The sequence below is a fragment of the Cynocephalus volans genome, chromosome 16 (genome assembly GCF_027409185.1).
Source record: "Cynocephalus volans isolate mCynVol1 chromosome 16, mCynVol1.pri, whole genome shotgun sequence".
In the NCBI taxonomy this organism is placed as follows: Eukaryota; Metazoa; Chordata; class Mammalia; order Dermoptera; family Cynocephalidae; genus Cynocephalus; species Cynocephalus volans.
In genome coordinates, this window is record NC_084475.1 from 14,246,289 (window position 1) to 14,271,670 (window position 25,382).

General features: G+C 51.8%; 1 protein-coding gene across 1 annotated transcript in view; it reads right to left on the minus strand.

Moving 5' to 3' along the window:
* Positions 1-25,175, minus strand: part of SDK2 (sidekick cell adhesion molecule 2) — a 139,585-nt gene extending 114,410 nt beyond the window's left edge. Inside the window, exon 1 of the mRNA XM_063080367.1 lies at positions 24,976-25,175. Coding sequence (XP_062936437.1) covers positions 24,976-25,175 — 200 coding nt within the window. The remainder of the gene's footprint in view (positions 1-24,975) is intronic.
* Between the last annotated feature and the right edge of the window lie 207 nt (positions 25,176-25,382).

The window sequence follows — 25,382 nt, forward strand, 5'->3', positions numbered from 1 at the left end:
ACGCACACTCATGCAACCTGTCCACATGCAAACGCACGCACACACATTCTTGCACACACTGGTGTACACATAGCCAGAGCACACTCATGCACACCCACCTACGTGCACATACATAGTCACACACACTGTTGTGCATGTGCGCATACACGTGTGCACGCACACACACTTGTGCACACTGATGCACACATACCCCCACTAGACCTCCTCTCCTCAAGTGAACTGTGACCTCCTCTCCTCAGATGAACTGTGATCAGAGAGAGAAGGCAGCCAGGTCAGCACATCCATGGGAGGGTCAGCAGGAACCCTCTGTGCCCACTGCCTGCAGGTGTTACTGCAGACAACCAAGTCTGATACAGGTTTTGGGGACAGCAGTGGGCAATTCAGTTCAAAGACCTAAGCTTCCTTCCCTCTTCCCATGGGCTTTCAGGCGAGAGGCAGCAAACTCCAGGATCTGTGCATGCTTGTGTGTGTGTGTGTATGTGAATGCTCATGCGTGTTGGTGTGTATACATGCTCGTGTATGTGTGTGTGCATGCTCATGCATGTGGGTGTGTGCATGCTCATGCATGTGGGTGTGTGCATACTTGTGTGTATGCATGCTCGTGTATGTGTGTGTGCATGCTCATGCATGTGGGTGTGTGCATGCTTATGCATGTGGGTGTGCATGTGTGAGTGTGTGTCCTCAGACACCGGGTGAACACCACTGATCCCGTTCTTGCAGCAGGGAGACCTAGGCAGTACTTGAAGAACTGGCCACTGGGGTGGTGGTCCGCTAGAAATAGACTGACTCCATATTGTGAGTTTCCTTTTGCAAAATTCTTTAGGAAAGAGGGCAAAACTCTGTCCAGGGTGATTGAAAGGGAAAAGAACATGTACCAGGTAATAAATAATGATCATAACATTATGTAATTAACATAATATTATTATTATTGATTATAAGAAATGTCCCTGTTCTAAGGGCTTTAACACATATTGATACATTTAGTCCTCACAATACTGTAGGAGGCAGTGCCAATACAAAGCTCAGTTCACAGATGAGAAAATGGGGCCCAGAGATAGGGAGTAACTTGCCCTAGGCCACACAGCTAATAGGCACCTAGTATGTTGGGACAATCCAGTACATACAGAACATGGACCTCAACTGGATTTATACCCGATAGCTCAGGGCCTCTCCTCCCGGATTGTTTGAGGGACAGTTTGACTGTTTACTCTCCTCCCCCATACACATAGAGATTGTCTATGATGGGGGGAGATAGAGGTATTTCTAAACAGGGCCTAAGAATTGGATCTGGGACATGTTAATAAAAAGCTTATGCTAAGTACTGGTTAGTCTAGTAACTGTGCAGACTCAGGAAGGAAATCGATGGCTCAGGAAACCCTTGAGTGGGTCTTTTGATTATGGAAGGATGCTCAGGTATGGAAGGGGTGGAGGCAAAGGCAGCTAGATGGCTGGGTGCGATGAAGTCACTGGAATGTTGAATTCCCTCTCTAGAAGCCCTAAGGATCCAGAACTCATAGTGTGGGGTGAGAATGAGAGAAAGAGAGAGAGAGAGAGAGAGAGAGAGAGGCGGAAGCTCTCTCCCTGCACAGGAAGTAGGTGGAGCCCAAGGCACTGGCAGCAGGCTGGTCCTGTAAGATGATGTCAGGGTATACCCTGTGGTGAGGACTGGCAGGGCAAATTCAGGAACAGTGATTTCTGCTTTTCTATTTTGAGCAGTTTCCGTCCTGTGCTGTAATTCCCCTCCCACATCTTCAATAAGAGTCTGTGCCATGCTCAACCGGCTTCTGCTAATGGTGCTTCCTGGCTGGGAAGGGGGCAGCCGGCGGCAGCAGCCTTGAAAAGGAGGGATTGCGCCAAGATAGGAAATTGATTCTGGAAAAGGAGACTGGAGAGGCGGCAGGTGAGTCCCAGGTGAGGTGAGCACATGGTCCTCCAGAGTCCTTGGGAGGCTGGGGAGGGCCCTGGGCTTCTCCCCTCACAGATGGTGGACATTTGGATAGCAAAGGACACAGTGGCCCTTGGAGGTGGGGGTACTTGGCACAGTGGATGCCATCATCATTTAGAGGACTGCAGGGTGGAGGGGTAGTACCCACAGTAAACAATGGGAAGGAGCCTGACTCTGACTGTGACGGTTGATTTCAGATGTCAACTTGGCTGGGCTAAGGGATGCCCAGATAGCTGATAAACATCACTTCTTGGTATGTTCATAAGGATGTTTCTAGAAGTGATCAGCATTTGAATTGGTAGACTGGATGAAGAAGTGGGCACCGTCCAGTCCACTGAGGGCCAGAATAGAACAGAGAGGCAGAGGAAGGAGATGGGACCACAATCTCCTCCTGCCCTCAGACATTGGAGCTCCTGGTTCTGGGGCCTTTGGACTCTGGGACTTCCACCAGTGGCCTTCCCAGTTCTCAGGCCTTTGAGATTGGACTGAATTATAGCACAGGCTTTCCTGGTTCTCCAGCTTACAGACAGCAGACCATGAGACTTCTTGGCTTCCATAATTTCATGAACCAATTCCCATAATAAGTCTCACATACATGAGATGGTTCTGCTGGTTCTGTCTCCCTGGAGAGCCCTGATTCATGCACTTGTTCTGTCAAATCTGGGGGATCAGGCCGTGCTGGGTCAAAGACATCAAGGTCTGTCCCTTCGGCTGCTTGTGCTCAACCCATCCACCCGCAGGCATATGGGGTGCTGGACTCTGAGAGTCCTGGGTCCACCCCCCGCCATGGTACAGATGAGGAAGCGAGGTGCAGGGAGCAGCCAAGGCTTGCTCAGGCCATCAGGTGGCTGGAGCAGCTGCAGCATGTGGGGATAGGGCTGAGCATGGGGGGCTCCCGAAGAAACCTGCTTCCCGGAAGTGGGAAGCTCCCTAGTTGGCCTCACTCTCCAGCTCTACCAAACTTCTGGGAGTTTTTGATGAAAACAAGCTGTCCCCACCTCTCCAAGTGCTGCCCCCAGCCCACAGGGTCCTTCTCTGCTTTCAGCCAAGATGCTTCCTCCAGGAGCCTTATCTCAAATCCCCCCCGGGATCCACCAGGGATCTTTCCTGCCAGATCTGGCACATTTATCACAATTTAATTCAATGTCCTATTTACTTGCACGTGTCTCCCTGAGGCGGTGTCTTGTAGCCCTCCACACACGTGCACACCATGCCTGCAACAGTGAATTAAATGGCGAGTGTGGAACACCAAATAATGCCCCCAAAAGATGCCCACAACCTAGTCCGCTAAGCCTGTGGCTATATTACCTTATGTGGTATTGTGGGTTGAATCATGTCTCTCAGAAAGATATGTTGAAGTCCTGACTCCGGGTACCTGTGAATGTGACCTTATTTGGAAACAGCATCTTTGCAGATGCAATCAACTTATGATGAGGTCATTAGTGGGGGCCTTAATCCAAATAGGGACACAGACACACAGGAAGAAGGCCATGTGATGATGGAGACAGAGCTTGGATTGATGTGCCCACAAGCCAAGGAGCGCCAGGGACAGCCAGCAGCACCAGAAGCCGGGAGAGAGGCATGTAGTGGATGCCTCCCCTGCAGCTGTCAGGGGCAGCATGGCCCTGCGGACACTGGATTCCAGACTTTCAGTTTCCCGAACTGTGAGAAAATCAATTCCTGTTGTTTTAAGCCATGCTGTTTGTGGTACTTTGTTACAGCAGCACAGGACACTAAGGCACAAGGTTGCAGGGACTTTCCAACTATGATTAAGTTAAGGATCTCTGGATGGGGAGCGTATGCTGGATTAATCAGGTGGGCTCCATGTAATCACAAGGGTCCTTTCCAGAGGCAGGCAGCAGGGTCAGAGTGAGAGAAGGACTTGTGACCACAGAAGCAGAACATGGAGTGAGGTGGAGCCACAAGCCGAGGAATGCAGGTGGCCTCTAGAAGCTGAAAAAGGCAAGAAACCTATTCTCTCCTATGGTCTACAGAAGGAATGCAGTCCTACCGACACCGTGATTTTAGGACTCTGATCTCCAGGACTGCAAGAGAAAACAAGCTCATTGTTGTAAGTCACTCAGTTTGTGGTACAGCCACAGGAAACTAACATAGCCAGCTTTACTCCAGTTTGGGGTGGAGCCAGGAACACTGACAATGTGGGAGCGATGAGTGCAGAGTGGGGGAGGGGGATGCCTTCCGTTCTCTGCTGACCCTTAGGACGTGGGTGGCTGTGGCAGATGTGCTGGAAGGTGGCTGCTCAGAGGAGACATAGTGTCACAGAGCACCTTTGGTGAGTGGCTTGCTCCAGGAGTAGAGGAGATGCAGCAGGGTTTCCCAGCCCTGCCCCGGCCTCCCTGCCACCCCTGAACTTTGCTGGGAGATCCCACCATGCACTGATTGATCCCCAGATGCTGTGGTCAATGAGAGGGATGGCAGTGTTATTGAGCTGCGAACTGCTACCACTGTGACAATCTGTGACCTTCTGGGCCAATAAACTCTCAATGAACAAGGACAAGGACCTTCATTAAACTGTGGTCCATCTGCCCAGGGGGCCCCACAGAGGTCTGGCTGGGCGAGAAAGCAGGTAGAGCAGGAAGCTGAGTGGGCCAGCGAGGCATGATGGGGCAGGCAGGGCAGGGCTGGGGGTCTGGGACGGCCACTCAGCACAGGTGAGTGGGACTGCCACTCACTGGGAAAATAAGCAGGGACCCTCCCGTCAATGACAACTACAACACCAGCATGGGGTCTGAGCCACAACCTTAATATACACTATCTGGTTCATTCCCACATTAACTGCAGGGGGAGGGACTGCTCTCCCCATTAGCGATGGGACCTGGGCTCAGAGAGGTGGAGCATGCTGCCAAAGGTCACCCAGAGAGGAGGCGACAAGTGGGATTGAATTTCAGGCCCATCTGACCGCAAACGTGTCCTTGTCCCAGCCGCCCCCCCTCCCCCGACCTGTCCTGTGGCCATCAGTACCGCTCTGGAAAGGTCTTCTCTTCTCTGCTCCCTCCTGCCTCAGGCCCACAGAGAAACTCTTCTGGGGAGCTGCCCAGACCGTGCCTCGCCCCAGGAGCTGCTTCTGAGCCCCCCTCCAGGGAAATCACTGCACCAATGGGACAAGCGTAAGGACACCTGAGGATCACTGTGCAAAGTAAAACATGACATAGGACATATTTTATCATCAGGAGCAGAAACGAATGAAGAGCCAGAGAAGACAAGCCCAGTCGAGGGTGCAAGGAGCTAAGACTCAGGTTTCGGTTTAAATGATTGGGAAAGAAGAAATTCTAAAGTTTGAGGGGGCAGTGCAGGTATTATTTAAAAAAATAAAAAACCAGAAAAAGTAATTTCCAATTACACTTGGAAATTTCCCGATTGCTCCCCGCTTCCTCCAGGTAGTGGGGGTTGGGGGGAAGCCTTTCTATCCAGTCTCAGCTCCAGGGGCCTAGGGGAGCTCCTGACATCTGTCTTTTCATGCCAAGTGGATCAGAAAGGAATCAAATCAAAACACGTCTGTAAAGAGCCTTCATGGAAGTCAGTCCTCAAGGAACCAAGTGGCTCGTGCTCTGTGGTCTAATCAGGGCAGGCGGGCAGAGCAGCCTCCTCGGCTTTCTTCTCCAGCTGTCCCCAGCCTCCCAGGTGTGAAGGGGAGAAGTGGCCTCCTAATTAAACCTGCGCCAGTGCAGGGAGGGCTGGGCCAGGCCAAGGAGCCCCTTCCCTTCCATTCCACAGCTGTCAGATCCCTGGTGAGAGAAGCCCAGTTTGTTGGGGGAAGCAGGGCACTGGGACATCTAGGGGTACAAGTACCACCAACTGGGGGGGCTTAAAACAACAGAAATGTCTTTTCTCACAGCTCTGAGGCCAGAAGTCTGAAATGAAGGTGTTGTGGGGCCTTGCTCCTGGATGGCTCTAGGGGAGGGTCCTGCCTTGACTTTTCCAGCTCTGGTGGCCCCAGGCGTTCCTGGGCTTTTGGCCGCATCGCTCCGTCTCTGCCCCAGTCATCACCTGGCCTCCTTCTCTGTGTGTCTCTGTCCTCACATGGCCTTCTTTTCTCTGTGTCTCCTCTTCTTATATGGGCGCTGTCATATTGGATTTAGGGTTCACCCTACTCCAGTCCAACCTCATCTTAACTAATTATATCTGCAACAAACTTATTTCCAAATAAGGTCACATTCTGAACCACCAGGGGATAGGACTTCAATACATTTTTTTTTTTTTTTTTTGTGGAAGACACAGTTCAGCCCACAGCAGGGGATCTCCATGGGGCTCTTCAGCCTCATAGTGACAAGGACAGCAGGGGCAGATGGGACCTGAGAGGGTGTGCGTGTGAGGGGAGGTGGGGAGCCCAGGGCAGCAAAGGCTTTTGGGGGGAGGTGCTGTCCAAGCTAGATCCTGAGGGGAAGGCAAGGATGGGCGAGGGGTGCCAGGCACGAGTAGATGCCAGAGAGTGAGATTCTGGGGACAGTGTCATTGAATGTGGTATTGGCCAGAGAAAGAGCGTGGCCAGGGGAGAGGTTGGTCTCATGGCCAGGCCAGTCCCCACAGGGCCTTGTGGGCTGGGTGAAGGGGTTTGGGCTTTTTCCTAAGGACAATAGTACTATGTTGAGGGTGTTAAGCAGGGGTACAAAACAATCCTTGGCCAATGAGAGCCCACGGGCCGATCTACAGCCCACAGCCTCTTTACCATGGGTGTACTGAGAGTAGTTTTTACATTTTTAAATTGTTGAACAAAGTCAAAAGAAGAGTAATGTTTCGTGATAGGTGAAAATGATTTGAAATTCATATTTCAGCACCTGCAAATCAAGTTTTATTGGAACACAGACACGTCCATTGGCTGACGTGTTGTCTAGGGCTGTTTTCGTGCTACAACAGCAGAGTTGAGTAGCTGCAGGAGACTGTGGCCACAAAGCCTGGAATATTCATTATCTGGCCCTTTACAGAAAATGCTTGCCAACCCCAAAATAGTTAGATTTACATGTGTACATGGATCACTCTGACTGCAGAGTGGACAGTGAGTTGGAGTCGGTCAAGGCCAAAGGGTTGGAAGCCAATTCGGTCTTTGCCGTAGACCAGGGGAGACAACAGGGCTGATCATGGGTAATGGGCCAGGGGAGGGTGGAAAGGTGTCTGGCGATGTTGGCACACGGAGGCACCCGATGACCTGGACTGGGGCAGTGTCACTGGACACAGCTGGCTGAGGAGAGAAGAGGGTGAGCAAGTGTAGACTGCAAAGTGTTGGGCTAAAAAGAAGAGAAAAAGGGAAAGAGGCTGGAGAGAGAGTGTGGGGCAGAGGGAGGTTGGTGGGAGGGGCCTTGTTTTCTAAAGATGAGAGACTTGACCATGTTTAAACCTGGGTGAAGGGGAGTGGCCCGCAGGAGAAGCAGGGAGAGGGGACAGTGATGAAGCCAGGTCTTGGGGGAGGGGTGGGGTCCTGCATCCAGGTGGGCGCCGGTCCCTGGCAGGAGGAGCCAGGTGGGGTAGGGTGAACTGAGGCAGGGTGGCAGGAAGTGGGAGGAACTCCTTAGGTGGCTTCTAACTCCCTGGGGAAGGGGAAGAGTGGTGGGCCCGAGGTTGGAAACAGCAGGCGTGGAGGACGAGTAACCAGACCACAGAAACTGCGCCAAGGCCCAGGTGAGGTCGGTACCTCGACTTTGCACAGGTGCTGTCTGCACAGGTGGCAGGCTTTTTGTAGCAGGGCTCAGCAGACTTACAGAGGAACAAGATGGGTTGAAAAGCTGGGATGACCCAAGGCTGGGGTTATTCCAGGAAGCTGGGATGGATGGACAATGATGCAGAGGAGCTAAAGGCACTGGTGAGAAGACAGGCTGAGATGGTGAGGACCAGGTCCACTGGTTAGGGAAGCAGGTCCAGCCAGCAGGGCACTGACCCATGGTGAGGGACGACAGGCAGCAGGCTGAAGGCTGAATCTTGGACCCCACCCTACACCTGCTGAGTCAGAATCTGCATTTAAGGGTGACTCATATGCACATCAAAGCTTGAGATGCTAGGCTGGGAGGTGTGCTCAGAGAGCCAGGTCAAGGAGCGTGGTGCCATCTCATCAGTCCTCAGTTTCTCCATCTGTGAGGTGATTCCGATCACAGTCTGCTGAAGAGTCTGATCCCCAAAGAGTGACAGTCATTAGGAGCCCCAGCTATGGCTTCGGCCAACCCTTTGCTCCAGCCCCACCTCCATCACTTACAGAGCAAGTGACAAGGGGCTGAACCTCATTAAACCCCGGGCACCCCATCTGTATAATGGGCAAAATAAGGGTATCTGCCTTATAGAAAATACAAGTACAGACAGTTCTGCTGTAATGCTTGTTCTGAAACATGCATCTGTTCCAATGCGACTGGCAGGTTAGGGAACGATATGAGCCTATGTGAATTTTGCATTTGCTTATACATGATTTCATCTGTAAGAAACACTAGGTCAATGCAGACAACTGCACCCAGCTGAACTAAGTATGCATGAAACACACACTTCTCTGGTAGCCTCAGCTCACTGCAGGTTTCACCCACCCACACCTGGTGTTACATCTTTCTTGTTGATTTCAGACAACCCTCCTTCTACCACTCAACAATAATGCACAAGCTGCTGTCCTTCTGATGCCCACTTCTGCAAACTTCCGGTCTTTTCCAAGATAAAGTGCCATATGTATTGTACTGTTCACGCACGTCTTAACCATTTAACACGTGTAAAACCGCGCAATCGTCTTTTTAGTTTCCTCTCTTTTTTTTTAATGTGTCACTGATGAAGTTTTTGTTCCCCCAACCCTATTTCTGCCATAAGCCCTCGGTTTTTATGGCACAATTTTGCACAGCGTGGCAATTTTTACAAATGTGTACTGTATATTGCGTTATAGCAGAACTGACTGCAAAATGCTTAGCATGGCGCCTGACATGTGGTAAGCACTCCAGAATCGTGTTCTTATGAAGTGTACTATTTTTATTAATCATTCAACCCACATTGGAGTGCCTGCAATGTGCCAGGCACCGTGTTAGGCACTGCATATCAGCAGTAATGACAACAGCAGCAATAACAATAGCAATACCATCATCTCCCTGTACTGTGGGACCATCAGTTCCTTACATTTACTGCTGCTGCCACACTCTGCTTAGAAACGCACAGCTCCCCAGCTGTACTTTTATCCATTTCTTACTGCTACCCACAAAGACAACAGTGGTGACTTCCCTGGGGGCAGGAGGGAAGGAGTTAAACATCGGGACCCTTAGCACCTCTGACTCCCAGGGAACGTAAGGGAACAAGGACTTAGTCATCTTTTGGCAGGAATGGTGTTTTCATGGCCCCTTTAATTTCCACAAAGCACAATAGCTAATTAATACTAAGGTTGGGGATGGGGGGCAAATGTGCACGGGAAGCATTAACTAGGAGGGACGGTACCAGGTGGGCACTTAGTGAGCTGAGATGGTGTGAACCCTGCCAAGCTCTGCCCAGCTGGCCTGAGCTTCCTGCGGCTGAATCCTGCCCTCTGGTCTGCACCAGGCTCCTGATTTCCCTAGGCCAGATGTTTGTGGGATTACTGAATGTTGATAAGGCTGGAGGATGAACCACAATCTCCCAGAAGCTCCCTGCAACCTGCCTGGCAGGTCGAGAGAAGCTGGGAAGAGGCCTCCCTGGGCTCCCTGCGGTGTCCACTGTTAAAAGCCCTGGCGGGGTGGGGTGTGTGATGAGATCTCCCTGTCCCAGGCAGACCTGACTCAAGGTCAGTGTTTGCTTTCTCTACTTGTGGTGAGGCTTGAGGTGTGGCTGTTTCTCCTCTCTGAGATCTACATCTATACGTACATCATCTCTGTCTATGCCAACATAGCTACGGTAGCTAACTTTAGATTGGCCAACAAAGATGTAAAACAATAAAAACAAAAAATCTGTCATACATATTTCATTTTATTTTTTAAAAAGGACGTTTTTAACACTAGAAGAGTAAGAAGGATGGAGAGTTTTATGTACCATACTGAATGAATTTAGCCTTAGGAGGACCTGCCACATTGCCGTAGTTTTGATCAGTTGTCAGTAGACTTGTTACGACACCACCCGGGGCTTCCTACCTGCTGAGGGAGTACCAGTGTCGGAGACCTGCACCCTCACTCAGAACTTTCCTGCTCTCTCGAGAGTCAGCAGTGTCCTGATTCTTCCGGGGGCCTGTCTCGTCTTCCCAAGCAAAGCTGCTCCCTGTTCTCGTAGCACCCCTGGTACCTGTCGCTCTGCCTTACACGCAGCAGGTGTCCACAAGCCGGGCAGGCCAGCTGCTTGCAGAGCCCAAGAGCACCTGCTAACGCACCCAAGTCCAATCAGCTTGCTTCGCTCTACCTAAGCAGCTCTGCTGTAAGGGTTGGTGGGCACAGGTGGAGAAGAAAGGCTTTTAAATGTGTATTTCACCTGCTGTGTGACCTTGGGCAAGTTGCCTAATCTCTCTCTGCCTCCATTTCCTCATTTATAACCATAATACTAATGTGGGCCAGGCACTATTCTAAGCACTTTACATGAGATGACTTTTCTCCTCATTAACTACCTATGAGGTCAGAATTAATTATATACAAATTTGGCAGATGAAAAAGATAAGAACCAGGCACAGAGATGTTAAGTAACTTGCCCAAGATCACACAGCCAGTAGGTGGCAGAGCCCCAGTAGGCTACCTCTAAATTTTGTGCTCTTCACCACCACATGACAGCCTCTATCCAAAGGTACATTGTGAGGATTAAATGAGATAATACATGAATGAGCTTAGGACAGGGCCTGACCTAAGGCACGTAGTAAGCACTGTCTAAGAGTTAGCTGCTACGGTTATTATTGTTGTTATTACTATGCACGTGTTCATCTGTCCTTGGCCTCGGTCCCTTTAACAGCCCCTGACACCAGGCCCAATACCCTCTCATCTGAGATAAGCTCCTGCCCAGCAAGCTACATAAGGAGCACTGTTGAGCTGGGGCTGTACCAGCACCAGGGGCCAGGAGCTGTGAGCCCCGGGCCCAGAGCAGACTCCTCTTGTCACCCTCTGATACACCTGCTCTGCCCCTGGGCAGCTGGCCCCAGAATCCATCCCTCCAACTCTGACCTTTCTGGTCTTTATCCCGAGTGACTCGCCTCCCATCCCTGCCCATTCTCTCTCTGGGTTTTCCCGAGTCACCCTTGCAGGTGACTTCAGAGATACCTCGTAGGAGAATTAGACCAGAACCATGTGAATGAGGCCATGGGGATCTGCCCGTGAGCTGCCATCTGGGAAAGGTGATCGGTACGGGCCACCAGGCAATAGCCAGATCTGAGCAGAGGCTGGGAGGCTGAAGAGTGTGGCCCTAATATTTTGCAACAACTGCCACCAGGATATGGACCCTATTCCCCCACTCCCTATATCTGGGCTGGCCTCATGACTTGCTTTTGCTAATGGAATATTGTGGACCATTCCAATGCCCGGGCTTCAAGAGCCCTGCAGCTTCTGCATTCATCCTTTCAGATGGTGACCCCGAGAGGCCATGAAGGATGATAAACCACGTGGAGAGAGGGGCCCAGCCCCTGCTGACCACCACCTGGACACAACTCCACGAGCAAGCCCGAGAGTAATGAGCAGAGAAATAATAAATTATGATTGTGTATGCCACCAAGTTTTGGGCTGGTTTTCTAGGCAGCAGTAGATAGATAACTGACCAGAGGCTGTGGCCGGGGTCGAGCAGGGCCCCCACTCTGTGTGATGTCCAGGCGTCGAGGGTGAAGGGGTACCTGTAGTGGCTGGAGCCTCTGGAAGTGCTGGGGTTAGCCTCCAGGGACAGTGCCTGATCCCCTCCAGGGAGATTGTCTTTCTTGGTTCCTACTCTCCATTCTGCAGAAAGAATGGCCTCTTCCTTCCTTGGCTCTTGTGAGCCTCCCAGTGCCCACAGCCCCCACTGCACCCCCTGCCCATACTGAGCTGGAGAATGCTCTGGCATCTTCCAGCCCCCAGAGACTTCCAGTTGGAGCCCAAACCCCTGTTTTTAACCCCCTCTTCCTCCATGGCCACTCCTGAGAGTCTCTGCCACCCCAGGGGACTTGGGCAGCTCCTGGCAAAAGACTGGGGTGGGCAGTTCAGAAACCCCAGCTCCCCCACAAATCAGAGACCCAAAAAGGGGGCTCCTCTTGGGGGAACAAAGACACAGGAGAGAGACCACCTGAGCCCTCCAAAATCCCAAGAATGGGCCTGCAGGAGGGCTCTGAGAGGTACTGGTGAGGAAGGGGAGACAGGCATGAAGGCCGCCCCCAGGAAGCAGGGGTCATTACCAACTCCCCAGGCATCTGTCTAGACCGCTTGCCTGCCTGAGCGCATAACTGAGTCAAGATCTTATTAGTTTCTGTGTCCTGGCTAACAGCCAAGGGGGGGTGGGGGCCGCTGGAAGACCTGGGGGGCGGGGTGGAAGGAGGGAGATTCTCAGGGCAAGCTGGGGCCTCCAGCCCAGCTGTGTGAGTACAAAGAATGCACATCTCATTTCTGTACATCGAACTATCCAAGATAGGAAACGTATGTGCCTGATGGAGACCACCTCTCCCCCCCCTCCCCGAGGACCACAGGCCACGCACACCCTGCGCTGTCCGTGTGTGTTGGTTATCAGGGATTCAGGCCGAACTCAAATATGTCAATTTCAAGTGATGAATGATCAAACCCTTCCTAATTTGCATGTTAAATTTCCTTGCGGTGGAAATAAATAGCCTCAGTTCATCAGAGAAGAGCTTTCCCCGGGAACCTTTCATTAAAGGCGGCAGCGAGGGCTCCATTTGCATGTTCTGCGTGGCGCACTCTGGGGAGTCTGGGCAGACTTGGCCACCGGTCCCCAGGGCTGCCGGGATTGGCCATGGAAAAGTGGGAGGAGGTGGGGGGAGACGGGAGGGCATGGCTGTGCGTGCACACCTGTGCATTCCAGACTGTTCCGTGCAGTGGAGCCGGGGCTGGTCCACATCCCTGACTCCTCCCTAACTTGCAGTGTGACCCTGGACATACCATCGTCTCTCTCTGGGCCTCAGTTCTTGCATCTATAAAGCGGGAGACACAGCAACTGCTTTGTGGGCTTCCCTACGTGGTGTGGACACATGGTGCCTTGGAGAGAGCAGTATTTCCCTGCCTGCCCCAGCTTCAGTATTTCCCTGCCTGCCCCAGCTTCGGAGGGAACTCACAGCTTCATGGAAATATCTTTCTTGTCCCACCCACAATTCTCAGGGCTGTGACCCCCTGGAGTGATCCTGTGAACGCGAACCCTTGGGGGCACCAAAGGAGCTCAGCAGACATCCAAGGCAGGAGAGAGGTCAGGGCAGATCCTGTGGTCCAGGGAAGCCAGGCCTGGCAATGCCCCCATCCCCAATATGGTGGGTCCCTTCCACATCCCCAGGTGCCCAGCCTGATGAGGGAAACGTCACCAATCTAATCAGGGCTTGGCATCTTTGCCTTCTATCATGCCAGAATGGTGCCCAGTGGAGCAGCTGGTGAGCTCTAAGCAGCACTGGGCAGACTCAGGGGGCCTGGGCTTGAGTTCCAATTCTGACATTAATTCACACCTGTGCCCCGGGAAGTCATTTCCACTCGGGCCATGGAGTCCCAGCTGTAAGACAGCCTGGCATAGATGGCAGCTGAAGCATCTGTGGCTGTGTGACCCTCTCAAGGCCCTTGGCACCCCCTCCCCCCTCCCCCCAGCCCTGCTGCCCTTATCTGGGGTCCAGCGAGGCAACGTGACCATTGTCTCCAGCTTCCTCGGGAGGAACCATCACGGAGAGTGAGAGGAAACAGGTTGCTATGGAAACCAAGCCAGCCAAGGCTTTCGAGACTTTTGCTCCTTTTTTCACCTTTCCCCTCACACTTTGAACTTATTAGTCTTAATTGACATAATTACTGCAGCGCCGTCGACCTGAGGCACGGGAGCTGGCTGTGCCCCGCTGCTGCCACCACCAGCCCTGACCCTTGGGGGCTCTCCCCGCCACCTGTCTCCCGCCCATCTGCCTTGCCTGGGCTGTTGCTGCCACTGGCCAACGAATCCGGAAGAACCTGACCTAAAGCCGGAGGTGGCCTCCCATCCCAGGGTGGGTGGGACCGGGGGATGGGCTGGAGTTTTCAGCATCAGGGTTGTGTTAGGACACGTTTCTGGGCAAATGTGGGAACTGGGCTGGGGGTGCCCCAGGTAAACAGGATCCACGACCCTGTGTCCTCTTCCACCAGCAGCCTCAACCTCTCCACCAGCGCTATAGCAGGACTGGCCAGAGCAGCCAGAGTGAATTATTTACATTTCAGGGAGTGGGAGCTGGAACCTTCCACCCCAGGTGAAGGAACATGGGCCTGGCTCTGTCTCTCTGAGCCCCCATCTTCTCATGTGCACAGTGGAGGTGTTATACCTGCCCGGTCTTGCTGTGACCAGGATCAAAGGAAGCACCAGTGAAGTGACCTTGTGTGACAGAAGTGCCAACTACTCGGGTTGTTATGAAAAGAAGAAAGGCCTGGAGAGGCCCTCGAGAGGGATGGGAGGGTGGCCAGCCAGCTCTGTCCTCCTTTTTCCCTTGCTGAGCAGGTCCCTGACCCGAGCATGGTGGGACACCTGCACATGGAAGGGCAGCTCTGGTTCCAGGTGGGAGTCTTGGGGACACCAGCGCCTCACTGTAGGACACTGGTTCTCAATGGCAGCATCTGGAGACATTTGTAGCTGTCACATTTGGAGGGGGCAGCTATCATCATCTTGTGGGTAGAGGTTAGGGAAGCTGCTAACCCCCTGATAGTGCCGGAGACCCCCCCCAACAAAGAACTTCCTGTCCCCCGATGCCAGTAGTGCCGGGCTGAGAAACCCCGCTGTAGTCGTTGCCTGCCTCGTGTGCAGCACAAGGCTGAGGTCTGCAGTTCTTTCACACGCCCCCGTTGTTGGAGGCCTGCTCCCTTGTGCAGATGGGGTTCCCATCAGCCTTCCCACCTTCCCCGGACCCTCAGGAGTGACAGGAGCAGGCGTCCGGGTCAGAGGAAGGACAGCATGCTTGGCCCGGGGCCTCGTTCTCCTCCCAGCCCGCCGCCCCCAGCCCTCCCTGAGGATTACGACATTTCTAAACTCGTTAACTTTTAATTACTACCTTCCTCGTGCCCGACTACACTGGCTCCATGCCACGTACATCTCTATTAAAATTCAATTTATGCCCATCATAACTAATTCCTGCACTTCGGTTTTCTCACCATCAGCCTTCAATTTTCAGACAAGATGTCCAAACTCATGGCAAAATTGAAGTCAGTCTCCAGAGAGGCTGGTGACAGGCAGATGGGATCTGGCTTGGTTGCAGAAGAGGAGGATGTGCAGGAAGAATGAGGTGGGGGCAGCCGGCCCTGCCAGGAGGAGAGAGGTGGGCGGGGGCCGGTATTATCGGTATTATCTCCTTGGTGGCTGCCCAACCCTTTCCGTGTATAGAGCCAGAAGTGACCAGACACTCTTGTGCACGCCTCATCTCGCATGACATTCACAACCACCCTGGGAGGTGGCTACTAGTTTTATTATTCCCATTTAACAGACCAGACAACCAAGGCAGGATGAAGGAATTTGCTCAATGGCACACAGTGCATCAGGGACAGGACTGGAATCACACAGGGGAATGCTGGGGCTGGGCCTTGGGAGATGAGCGAGGCCTTTGCCAGGTGGCCAAGTGTGTGAGGACAGTCCAGGTGGAGGACAGCAGCGAGCAAAGGGCTGGGGGTGTTAAGGGGCAGAGACCACGGGCAAGTGACTCTTCAGCTGCTCAGTGAAGGGAGCTGGTGAGAGGAGGCTGGACGGAGGGGAAGGACTGGGTTATACAGGGTCTCGTGCTCCCTTGAGCAAAATCCTCTAATGGCTGCCACTGCCTGCAGGATGCAGCCCAGAATGTTCTTCCTGGCATCCCAGATCCTCCCTCCACCACTGTGTGCCAGCCGTGTCCACCCCCTTCCAGGGTCCTGTCTGCCTGTGAGGATTCCCTGCACTCTGTGCCTCCTCCACTCGCCCGTCCTCACTCCACCAGACTCCCATGTCCCTAAATCTAGCTGACCGTATCCAGCAGCAGGTGACACAGTTGACCACTTGGTCCTTCTTGAAACACCCTCTTTCCTTCTGTGACCTGCCCAGTCTGCAGGTTTCCCTCCTGCCTCCCGGCCTTTTGGCTTTGTTCTGCTGCTTTTTTTTTTCGTTTCACCTGCTTTATGTGTAACCTGCTCGGCCTGGGAGCCCTTTCCTCTAATGCTGTGTCCACTGTCTCCTTCTGCCCATTCCCAATGTGTCATTGACATTGGTGACTCCTGAGTTAATATCTTCAGCTCAGACCTTTCTGCTACTTGCCTGTTGCACATCTCTGCACGTCTCATCAAACAGCCCAAACTGAGCAGAGCGTCTTCCTGCCAAGCTCTTTCAAGTTCAAGCAACTGTGTCAACATGCCCCTTCCTCCCTCTCCCACACGACCCACTGATCATCGAGTCTTGCTGATCCTACCTCCTAATTCCCCCATTCCTCCCATCTCCACTGTCACCAAGATGGTGCCAGCCATGGCCCCTCCCATCCTGACTGACAGCACAGCCCCAGCTGCTCTTCTCCAGCCCACTTCCTACAGAAATACTTTAAACAGGTGTCTCTGATCATGTCCTTTCCTGGGGAAAAACAATTCAAGGGCTCCACATAGCTTTTGGCAGAAAATACAAGTCCCCTAAGACAGCGTCCAGGCCCCCTCTTGACCCGGCCCCTGCCCGCTTCTCCAGCACCCCACCACTCCGACCTCCATGCCGGCCTTCTTTCGGCTCCTCCAGCCTCAATGTCTGCACACGCTGCCCCCTCGGCACCGCCTCCTGCCACCTCCAGCCCTGGCTAACCCTGCTCATTCTCCAGGTCTCAGCTCCCCCCGTGGAGTCTTCTTGACCTGTACTTTTCCTTGAAAGCACTTCTCAAAACTGGAATCCATGACTACTTGCACCGTTACTTAATTCTGCGTACACCCCTGTGAAGGCAAGGATCTTACTGTCTTAGCACTCATTGCCAGCACCCCTATCTGGTCACAACGGCATGTGTTGATGTGGGTGGGAACCGAGTGACACTGGTGTCTCATGCCGGGAGCACCTCCCTCTCTCACCACTTGTCCACACCCCATGGCTCTTCCCCACTCAGTGCAAGTTCTGCATCTCCCAGGGGCTGCCCCAAACCCCTTTGGCTTCTGCTCATGTCTTCTGCCCCTGCCCGAAACTTCTTTGACAGCTGTTCTCTGGGACATGCACTTGGCTTCATTTACTGTTGCTCCTCAGCTCAGGGGCTTAACAGAGCCAGGTGTGTGCATTGAGCTTCTCAGCGAGAACAAACATTTCCAAATGGCGGTGGGGCAGGCGGGGCAGGTGGGGCAGGTGGGGCAGGCAGGGCTGGCATCGCTTTGAGTATTGCCCTGCTTGCCTAGCTCTGTGCCAGGCAGGTGGAGACCCCAGATCATCACCTGATGAAGAACAAACGTGGGTATCTCCTGTCATTCCTTCATCAGGGTCAGAAGCAGAACGCCTGGCACCTGTCCTTATGAGTTCAGACCTTGGGCAAGAAACAGAACTTGAGCCTTCCCCACAAGCATTGCTGATATTAATTAAGGGTTTGAGAAGAGAAACCTAAGTGAAAGTGACCAGCCTGGGCCTGGCTTGAGGTAGGTGATCGTTTGGAGTATTCATTAATAGGAGTAAACACACATGAAGCACTTAGAACAGGGCTGGTTTGTGGTGAGCTCCGTGTTTTAGCCATGAGGATTTCTCTTCCTGTAGTGGTTTAGGCAGCTGGTGGGGACCATCCCCAGAATGCTGGGCCCTGCAAGTGACACTGTCTTGGGAAATGATGAGCACAGCAAGACAGCACAGAGCATGGGGAGGAACAAAGACTTGGGGTCTTAAAGATCCTGGGTGAAACCTGACTCTCCACATATTAGCTGTGTGACCTCAGGCAAGTTGCTAAACCTCTCTGTGCTGTGATTCCTAGTTATGGAGCAGAGATCATAATTGCACCAATCTCCTAGAACTGCTGCTAGTAAGAGCTTGGCTCGGTTCCTGGCACCCACTCCGGCATGTGTTCTGGTGCCCTCTGGAAAGGTCCCCCAGCCTCTGCCTCCCTCCATCTCTGCTGCCTGCTCTCACTTCTAAGGGGAAGCCAGAGAGAGGCCCAGAGGAGAAGCGAGAGACAAAGCAGCTGGCCTGGGGAGTTTCTCTTCATCCTCTCCTCTGAGGAGTTTCAAAGGCTGCCAGCAGCTCTGCATGTGTCCCCTGCCTTTGTGGCCCTCACCAGGGCTGTCACACACGTCAGGCTCTCTGCCTCAGATGGGCTTTCTTCTCCCTGTGGCTGAACCTGTGCAGTTCTAGACACCACACCTCAACCACAAGGGATGTCAGCCTGGCAGTGGGCTGGGGACCCAGCCTGGGACCAGTCAGATGCCCACCTGGCTCATCTGGGCTCCCCCACCACACACCTGCTCTCCACTCCCCCCAGGGGCAGGACTTGAACTCAGCTGGTCTCATACCCTCTCGTTTGCCCTTAGAGGGAAGTCCTGGCTTCTCACCCCTGGGGGCAGAACAGTGACACATAGTGATGGGGGTGGGGACAGGAGGAGCCTGATCAGGAGACTGTGTGTGTGTCTGTGCAGAAAGAATTACACACTTAGGTCTGACAGGCCTCTTGAATCTACCACTTCCTCTCTGGATGACCCCGGGCAAATTCCAGAACTTCTCTGAGCTTCAGGTTCCTTGTTTGCAAAATGAGGGCAATAACACTCACCTTCTAGTGTTGTTGGAGATGATGTATGTAAAGTACCTGGCACTGAGTGAGCCTCCATAAACATTAGTTCTCCTCTGGGTGTGTGCATGCCTGATTATGCATGGAAATCTGTGTGTGCATGTGTGTGCGTGTGTGCGTGTGTGTGGCATCTGCCTTGCTGATCTTTTTTTTTTTTTTTTTTCCTATTTGATTTTAAGTGTGAGAATAATTATGGGAGAAGGTGTTACAAGGCAGGACAAAATAATCTGGTTGGTGGCTTTGCCAGGGCATGGCCACAAGGACAGGTGGTACCGTCCCTCTTCCCTCCTCCTGTCAGTTCTCGAGCTGGTAGGAGTATCCACAGCCATGCAGTCCTTGCTGGTGAAATGGATGTAAACTGAGTCTGAATTGGTTCAACCTGGGGAGATGCTTCCTGAAGGGAGAGAAGCCAAGGGGAGGGAGTGTGGGAGCACAGTCCGATGGAAGAGGCTCCAGAGGCAACACAAGAGGGCTGGACCTTTGTGACTTTCATGTGAGTTACCATCCCACATAGTAGAAAGTTGCACAAACTCATCTACATGCTTTGCACAGCTCGTAACCTTAAACTTGAATACAAGAGTACATCAAAAAGATTGTGGAAAATTTGTGTTATCTTTCCATTCTATTTTCCACGATCTTTTTGAAGTACTCTTGCACAAGATTGTGAGGAAATCACACACACACTCACACACACTCACACAGACACTTTAGACTCTATACATCCAAATGAGTACCCTGTTCACCTCCCCCCAGCAGTCCCCAACATACACACTAGTAGTCACTTTGTGAATCTGGGTGCCTGGTCCGAGTAGGGGCAGGCAGTGGGGCCAATGCCCACACCTTTGGTGGTGGTGGGGGGGTCTTCCCAGACAGTGTCCCACCACATGAGAAAATGTATCTCATTCCTTTAGAATCAGATTTTGCTTTGTACACAAAGGGTACCCGCCCAACTGTTATAGCCACTTTATTTCTCAAACTGGGAATTCAAGCCTAGTTTCAAACTCATAAAGATCTGTCACCAACAAGGGTCTCTCAAAACACTTGCCAAAGAGGAGTTCCAAAAAAGGACCTGGGTCATTGCAGTGTCCTTAGAATAGGTGTACAACCCCCCAGGTGGCCACTTGGAGGAGAGAGGCTCATCTGCACATGTGATTTCTGGCAGGTTTGTTATCAGATTTGTGCAATGATTCAATCGAGATAGACACCTAGAATAATCCTAATAGATAACATTTACTTCACGTCTCTTGCACCAGGGACAGGGCTTGACCCCTAGAATCTATGTAATCCTTACCATAACCCTCTAAGTAGGCATTACTTTGCCTGATTCCAAGAAGAAAAAATAAACAGTGTGGCTAACTAATTCTGCTCAGGGCTACAGAGCTCATAAGGAGTAGGGGTGTGATCATATTCAGGTGAGCCTAACTCCAAAGTCTACGCTCTTTCCACTCCGACCCCGATGAAGGACGTGCAGTACACTCACTGTCACGTGTACTCAGAAGGATGCACAGTGCCTTAGTGTACATGACACACACACAAATACACACACACCTTTCACCTATTCAGTTACAGATCTCACCAAGACTCTCAGAGACTAGATGTGACTGTAAACTTCTTCCTTTGGAAACAGGATGGAAAACATAGTTAAATTTATGGGGCCGGCCCCGTGGCTCATTCGGGAGAGTGTGACGCTGGTAGCGCGGTGGCCGTGGGTTCGGATCCTATATAGGGATGGCCGGTGCGCTCACTGGCTAAGCATGGTGCGGACCACACCATGCCCAGGGTTCCGATCCGCTTACTGGTCAAAAAAAAAAAAAAAAAAAAAAAATTTATGTCAGCACTTCTAATCTTATTTTCTTTCAACTTGCTGAGTGAATTTAGCCATTTTTTGTGTGTGGAATTTGGATATTATCACCCTACTTAAAGCCTGGGGTTTGTAAAAGACTAGAACATCTCAAGCATCAAGCAGAGGTCAGAAAGCTGTGAGATGAGAACCTGGCCAACCTCCTATGTAATGCAGTTTTTAGTATGCACTTATTTAAAACGTGAACCTAGAACATTTTATTGAATCAAAAACAAGGAAGTACTCAAAATCTAATGAGGACATGTCAAAAGGACCCACGATCCAGCTTGAAGGAGCTCCACTGGCCAAATTTGGGTTAATATGAGCATCAGAATGAACAAAGACACGGACAGGTTAAAACACATTGAACAAAAAATATAATCCATGAGTTCACACTGATGCCAAATCATTTTAAAGGGGGTGAGAAGGGAACAGTCTTTACAAAGGAATGCCAACTAATATAAGTAAAAGAAATAATAGGAAATCTTTCTCCCCCATTGCCCCCAAAACCACCATGGTAATAATTGATTCATGTAAGACTTATCAGTGGATACTAAACCTCTGGGTGGGACCTATGGAATCTCAGTATGCATTTAGATAAACGCATACTGAGAAGAATATTCACACAGTCCTAAGCTCCACAGGTCACTAATCAATTACAAAGGGAAGGAGATACCGTGACACCTTGACACTGGAGAAATATGGTGGACATCACCTTGACCAGTCGATTAAACCTAACATCACCAATAATGGGCCAGGGGCCTTCTAGTATGAAGCATGGAAAAGGACACAAACCCACATAATATTGTTGCCAAGAAGGTTTAATGTGTGTCTAATCACGAGGATATAAGTGGATAAATCCACACTGAGGGGAAATTTTGCAAAACTGGTTGGACTCTCAAAAATGTCAATGCCATGAAATATAAGAATAAACAAGATTTAAGGAGTAAGAGTCATGACAACTAAAGCAACATGTGGTCCTTGATTAGATCCTGTATTGAACGACAGCAACAGCGACAGAAATGACCATGAAGGACACAGGGAGAAATAAATGTCCATTGGGACACATGAAGACATCTGAACGTGGACTGTGCATTAGATAGCAGTATTGAAATTTCCCAAGTGGGAACACTGTGCTGGGGTTCTGTAGGCAAATGCCTTGTTCCTAGGAAGTATTACTTGGGAGTGAAGTTACACGATGTATACAATTAATTCTTAAATAGTTCACCAAAAAAAGCACACGCACATGTGTGTAGGGAGAGAGCGAGCGAGCACGTGAGCAAAATGTCAACAACCGGTGATGGTAAAATGGACACAGGTGTTCATGGTACTATATTTACAAGTTTTTAAAGATTTGAACATTTTCAAAATTAAAAGGTAGAAAGAAAGAAAAAGCTCATGCTGTGGTCCAGGCCCTCCCTGGGGACAGGGTGGTGTAGTGGACACAGGTGGCTTCTATCTCCCCCACCTTTTCCTCTTCTTCTTTTGTCCTCCTTCCTACAATGTTGCTGCAGCGTGGGGACTGCCGCACACAGCAGCCTATGCTTTGGAGTAGACACGTGACGCATACCTGACCAATTGTGGTGCTCCGTGCTGCTGGCCACCGTGATCGATCAGGGATGATCAGAGCCGAGACAGTCAGAATCCTTCCCCGAGACTTTCTAAGTAAAACTCCCAGGGAAGCTCCTTCTGTTCTGAAATCGGGCAGCTGTAGCCTGTGATCCCTGAACTGCTCAGTGTCACTCACCAGGTGAGAATGAAGTCTGAGCCCAGAGGTGGGTACAGCTGAGCAGCCTGGAGGAAAGAGGACCTGGTAGTATATCAAGTTCTTGGTTCTAAGTCCCGAGGTCCCAGAAACTGCCAAGGTTCTGGAAGCTCCAACTTCAGTTCTGTGGTGTACTCACGAGTCCTATGTAAATGATTAGAAGGCAGGTGTAATGGGATGTATTATGAACAGTAACAGGACAGGAGAGAGAGAGGGGTGTGTGTGTGTGTGTGTGTGTGTGTGTGTGTGTGTGTGTGTGTGTGTGTGTGTGTGTGTGTGTGTGTGTGTGTGTGTGTGTGTGTGTGTGTGTGTGTGTGTGTGTGTGTGTGTGTGTGTGTGTGTGTGTGTGTGTGTGTGTGTGTGTGTGTGTGTGTGTGTGTGTGTGTGTGTGTGTGTGTGTGTGTGTGTGTGTGTGTGTGTGACCCCATATGGGAGTAGCAGGAGGTAAGGAGATGCCATCAGGAGCAGGCCACAAAGTTCAAAGGCCATGCCAAGGAGTGCAGACCTTACCTTGTGGGCACAGCAAGTTTTCAATTAGAGGAAAGTCCTGATCAGATCTGAATTCGGGCACAGCACTGCCGCCATGTCATCCTCCCCTTGGGGGCGAGGAGGCAAAGGGATGAGTTTCCCAAGCAGGAGCTCATTTATTTCTCCTGAATAACTTCTACCCAACACAGGTTTAAGATGGAATTTTGTATTCTCCCCACTGCTTTGTTTTCTAGAATTTGCAGAACAAGTTTAGCGGAAAGATTGCTTATGATATACATTACGGAGGCGATTGCAGCAATCCCTCCTCAATGAGAGGCCATGCAGTGGATGACAGAGAATTCCAGTTCTGGAGTCACGTAGCTTATATTTGAAGCTCACTCCACCATCTGACCTTGGATGAATTCTTTAACTTCTCTAAGCCTCAATTTGCTCATTTGTAAGATGAGGAAAATAATTGAACCTGCTTGGGATTGCTGGCAGAACTAAATGACATAAATCGCGGGGCACACACATCACAATGTCCGCCAAACAATAAATTCTTTTCCATTGCCGATGATTATTATCATTTTCATCATCAACAGCTGGATCCTGACTGCTACCTGGATGCCTCCAGGGACAAGAGCTGTTTCCAAAGGTTGCCCATTTCACTGTTGGGCAAGTCTGAGCCTTTCACTGAGCTGGAGTCTGCTTCTGTGGAACGCCCTCTCTTGTGTTCCAGCAGTGCCAAGGTACCAGAAGAGCAGCTCTGAACCAGAGAAAGAACTAACTCCTCCTCCTCCTGGATCCTGCCTCCAGCTCCCAGCCCGAAGGAGTCAAGGGCAGCCTGGGAGGCACCAGCAGCACATGTATGTGCGGTATGCATCTGCACACTCTTGGTATCCTATTCAAACATGTCCACCATCCAAGAGGAAGCAGGGGCTCTGCAGAGACTGTCAAAACTGCCCTGGGAGTGTCAGGTGGCTGTCAGGAGGAGCTCTGGGCTCCCAGTTGAAAACCATCACAAGGGCTGCTCAGGGATGCCCCTCTGGTCTCCTCGAAGGCTTCCTGGAGAACCTGAGGCCCACAGTGGCCAGCACCAGAGGACCTCTTGCTTCCTGGCCCAGCTCTCTCCTCCACAGGAAGGGAAGGTTGTCCTACTAACCTCACCTCTCCTACTCCCTCTTTTGCCAACATGGCCACACTACACCAGCCAGTCTAGTCCAGGGTCAGCACAGGAGGGACCCCGAGGCAGGGGTCACCCCAAACTCTGGCCTCCCTGCTTTGTAAAGAAGGGATGGTTCTCCTGGAAGGACAGATCCTCAAGCAATTAACCCCCCTCCTCTCATTTGCATTCCTGTCCCTGCTGGCAGAGGCAGATTTGTATCAACATCCCCAGGGCAAGACAATCTTGTTTCCCCAACAAAGGCCATTATGCACATCAGGCCCCAGGATTAATCACCAGCCACAGGCTGGGAAACAATAAGAAAGGCCTGGGAAGATAAGAGCAGAAGAGAGGGAGCCACTGGGAAAGGCTGGAGGCCAGGCTGGGCTGGGGAGCAGCTGCTTCCCGCTCCCACTTCTGGCAGCAAAGTGCCTTGACTGTGACCCTGTTCTCTCTTCTCCCCACTGGCAGTGCCCTGAGAGGGAAGGGCCAGCCTGGCCCAAAGCTCCCCTTCATGGACACAAATAGGGAGTGAACACAAGTCCAAAGGCTCTGGGCAAGTCATCTCTGGGCATGTCCCACCTGAATTGTCCCCCAAATAGACATCCCCTCTTTTACTGAGGTTGCCACATGCCCCACCCCTCCATTGGACCCAGGCCCCTCCAATAAAGCCCCTCTAGAGATAGCAGGCTCCTCCTCAGAGAGTAGGTGAGGAAGGGGCTCTGGCCACAGTCATAGCAACATCCCCTCTATGCCCAGTCATCACCTCTGCCCCTGTGCACTGCTGAATGGGCTACCACCAGCCATCCTCTGCTGGGCCCAGTAGGGCGGGGCCATCTCATTCCTGGGGCAGGGTTGCCTTTGCCCCCCACTTCTGTTGCTCCAGCCTCCCAGCTCCTCTGGTTCAGGAGCCACAGGTCCCCATACTGTCACACAAGCCCCCTGCCCGCATACCTGCTTCAGGGCAGGCAGGGCAGTGGCCCTGGCAATCAGGAGGAAGGGGAGGGGAGGTGTGACTTGCCTGTATTCCAGGGAGAACTTGGTCAGCTCCCTGTTGTTGTGGAGCCACTTGAACTCCAGCGGCCAGCTGCCCTCGGCCATGCACGTGAGCACTAGGCGGTTTCCTTCCAGGTGCACCTGCGTCCGCACTGGCTCCGTCTTGAAATATGGGGGCACGTCATCTGCAGAAACAAAGCCATGGGTTATCACCAGCTCAGCCATGTGCTCATTTAGTATCCTAACGCCTGTAGGCAGATGAAGCAGGTGCAGCCAGGTAACTTGTCCATGGTCACGGGGCTGGGAAGGACTTGAACTTGGGTTAGTCTGACTCCAGTGTGAGTCATCCATGCCTCCCAACCAGAGCCCAACTCCACACCTACCAGCCAGAGACCTCTCTGCAGAGACACCCCAACACTCTGACTTGACTCA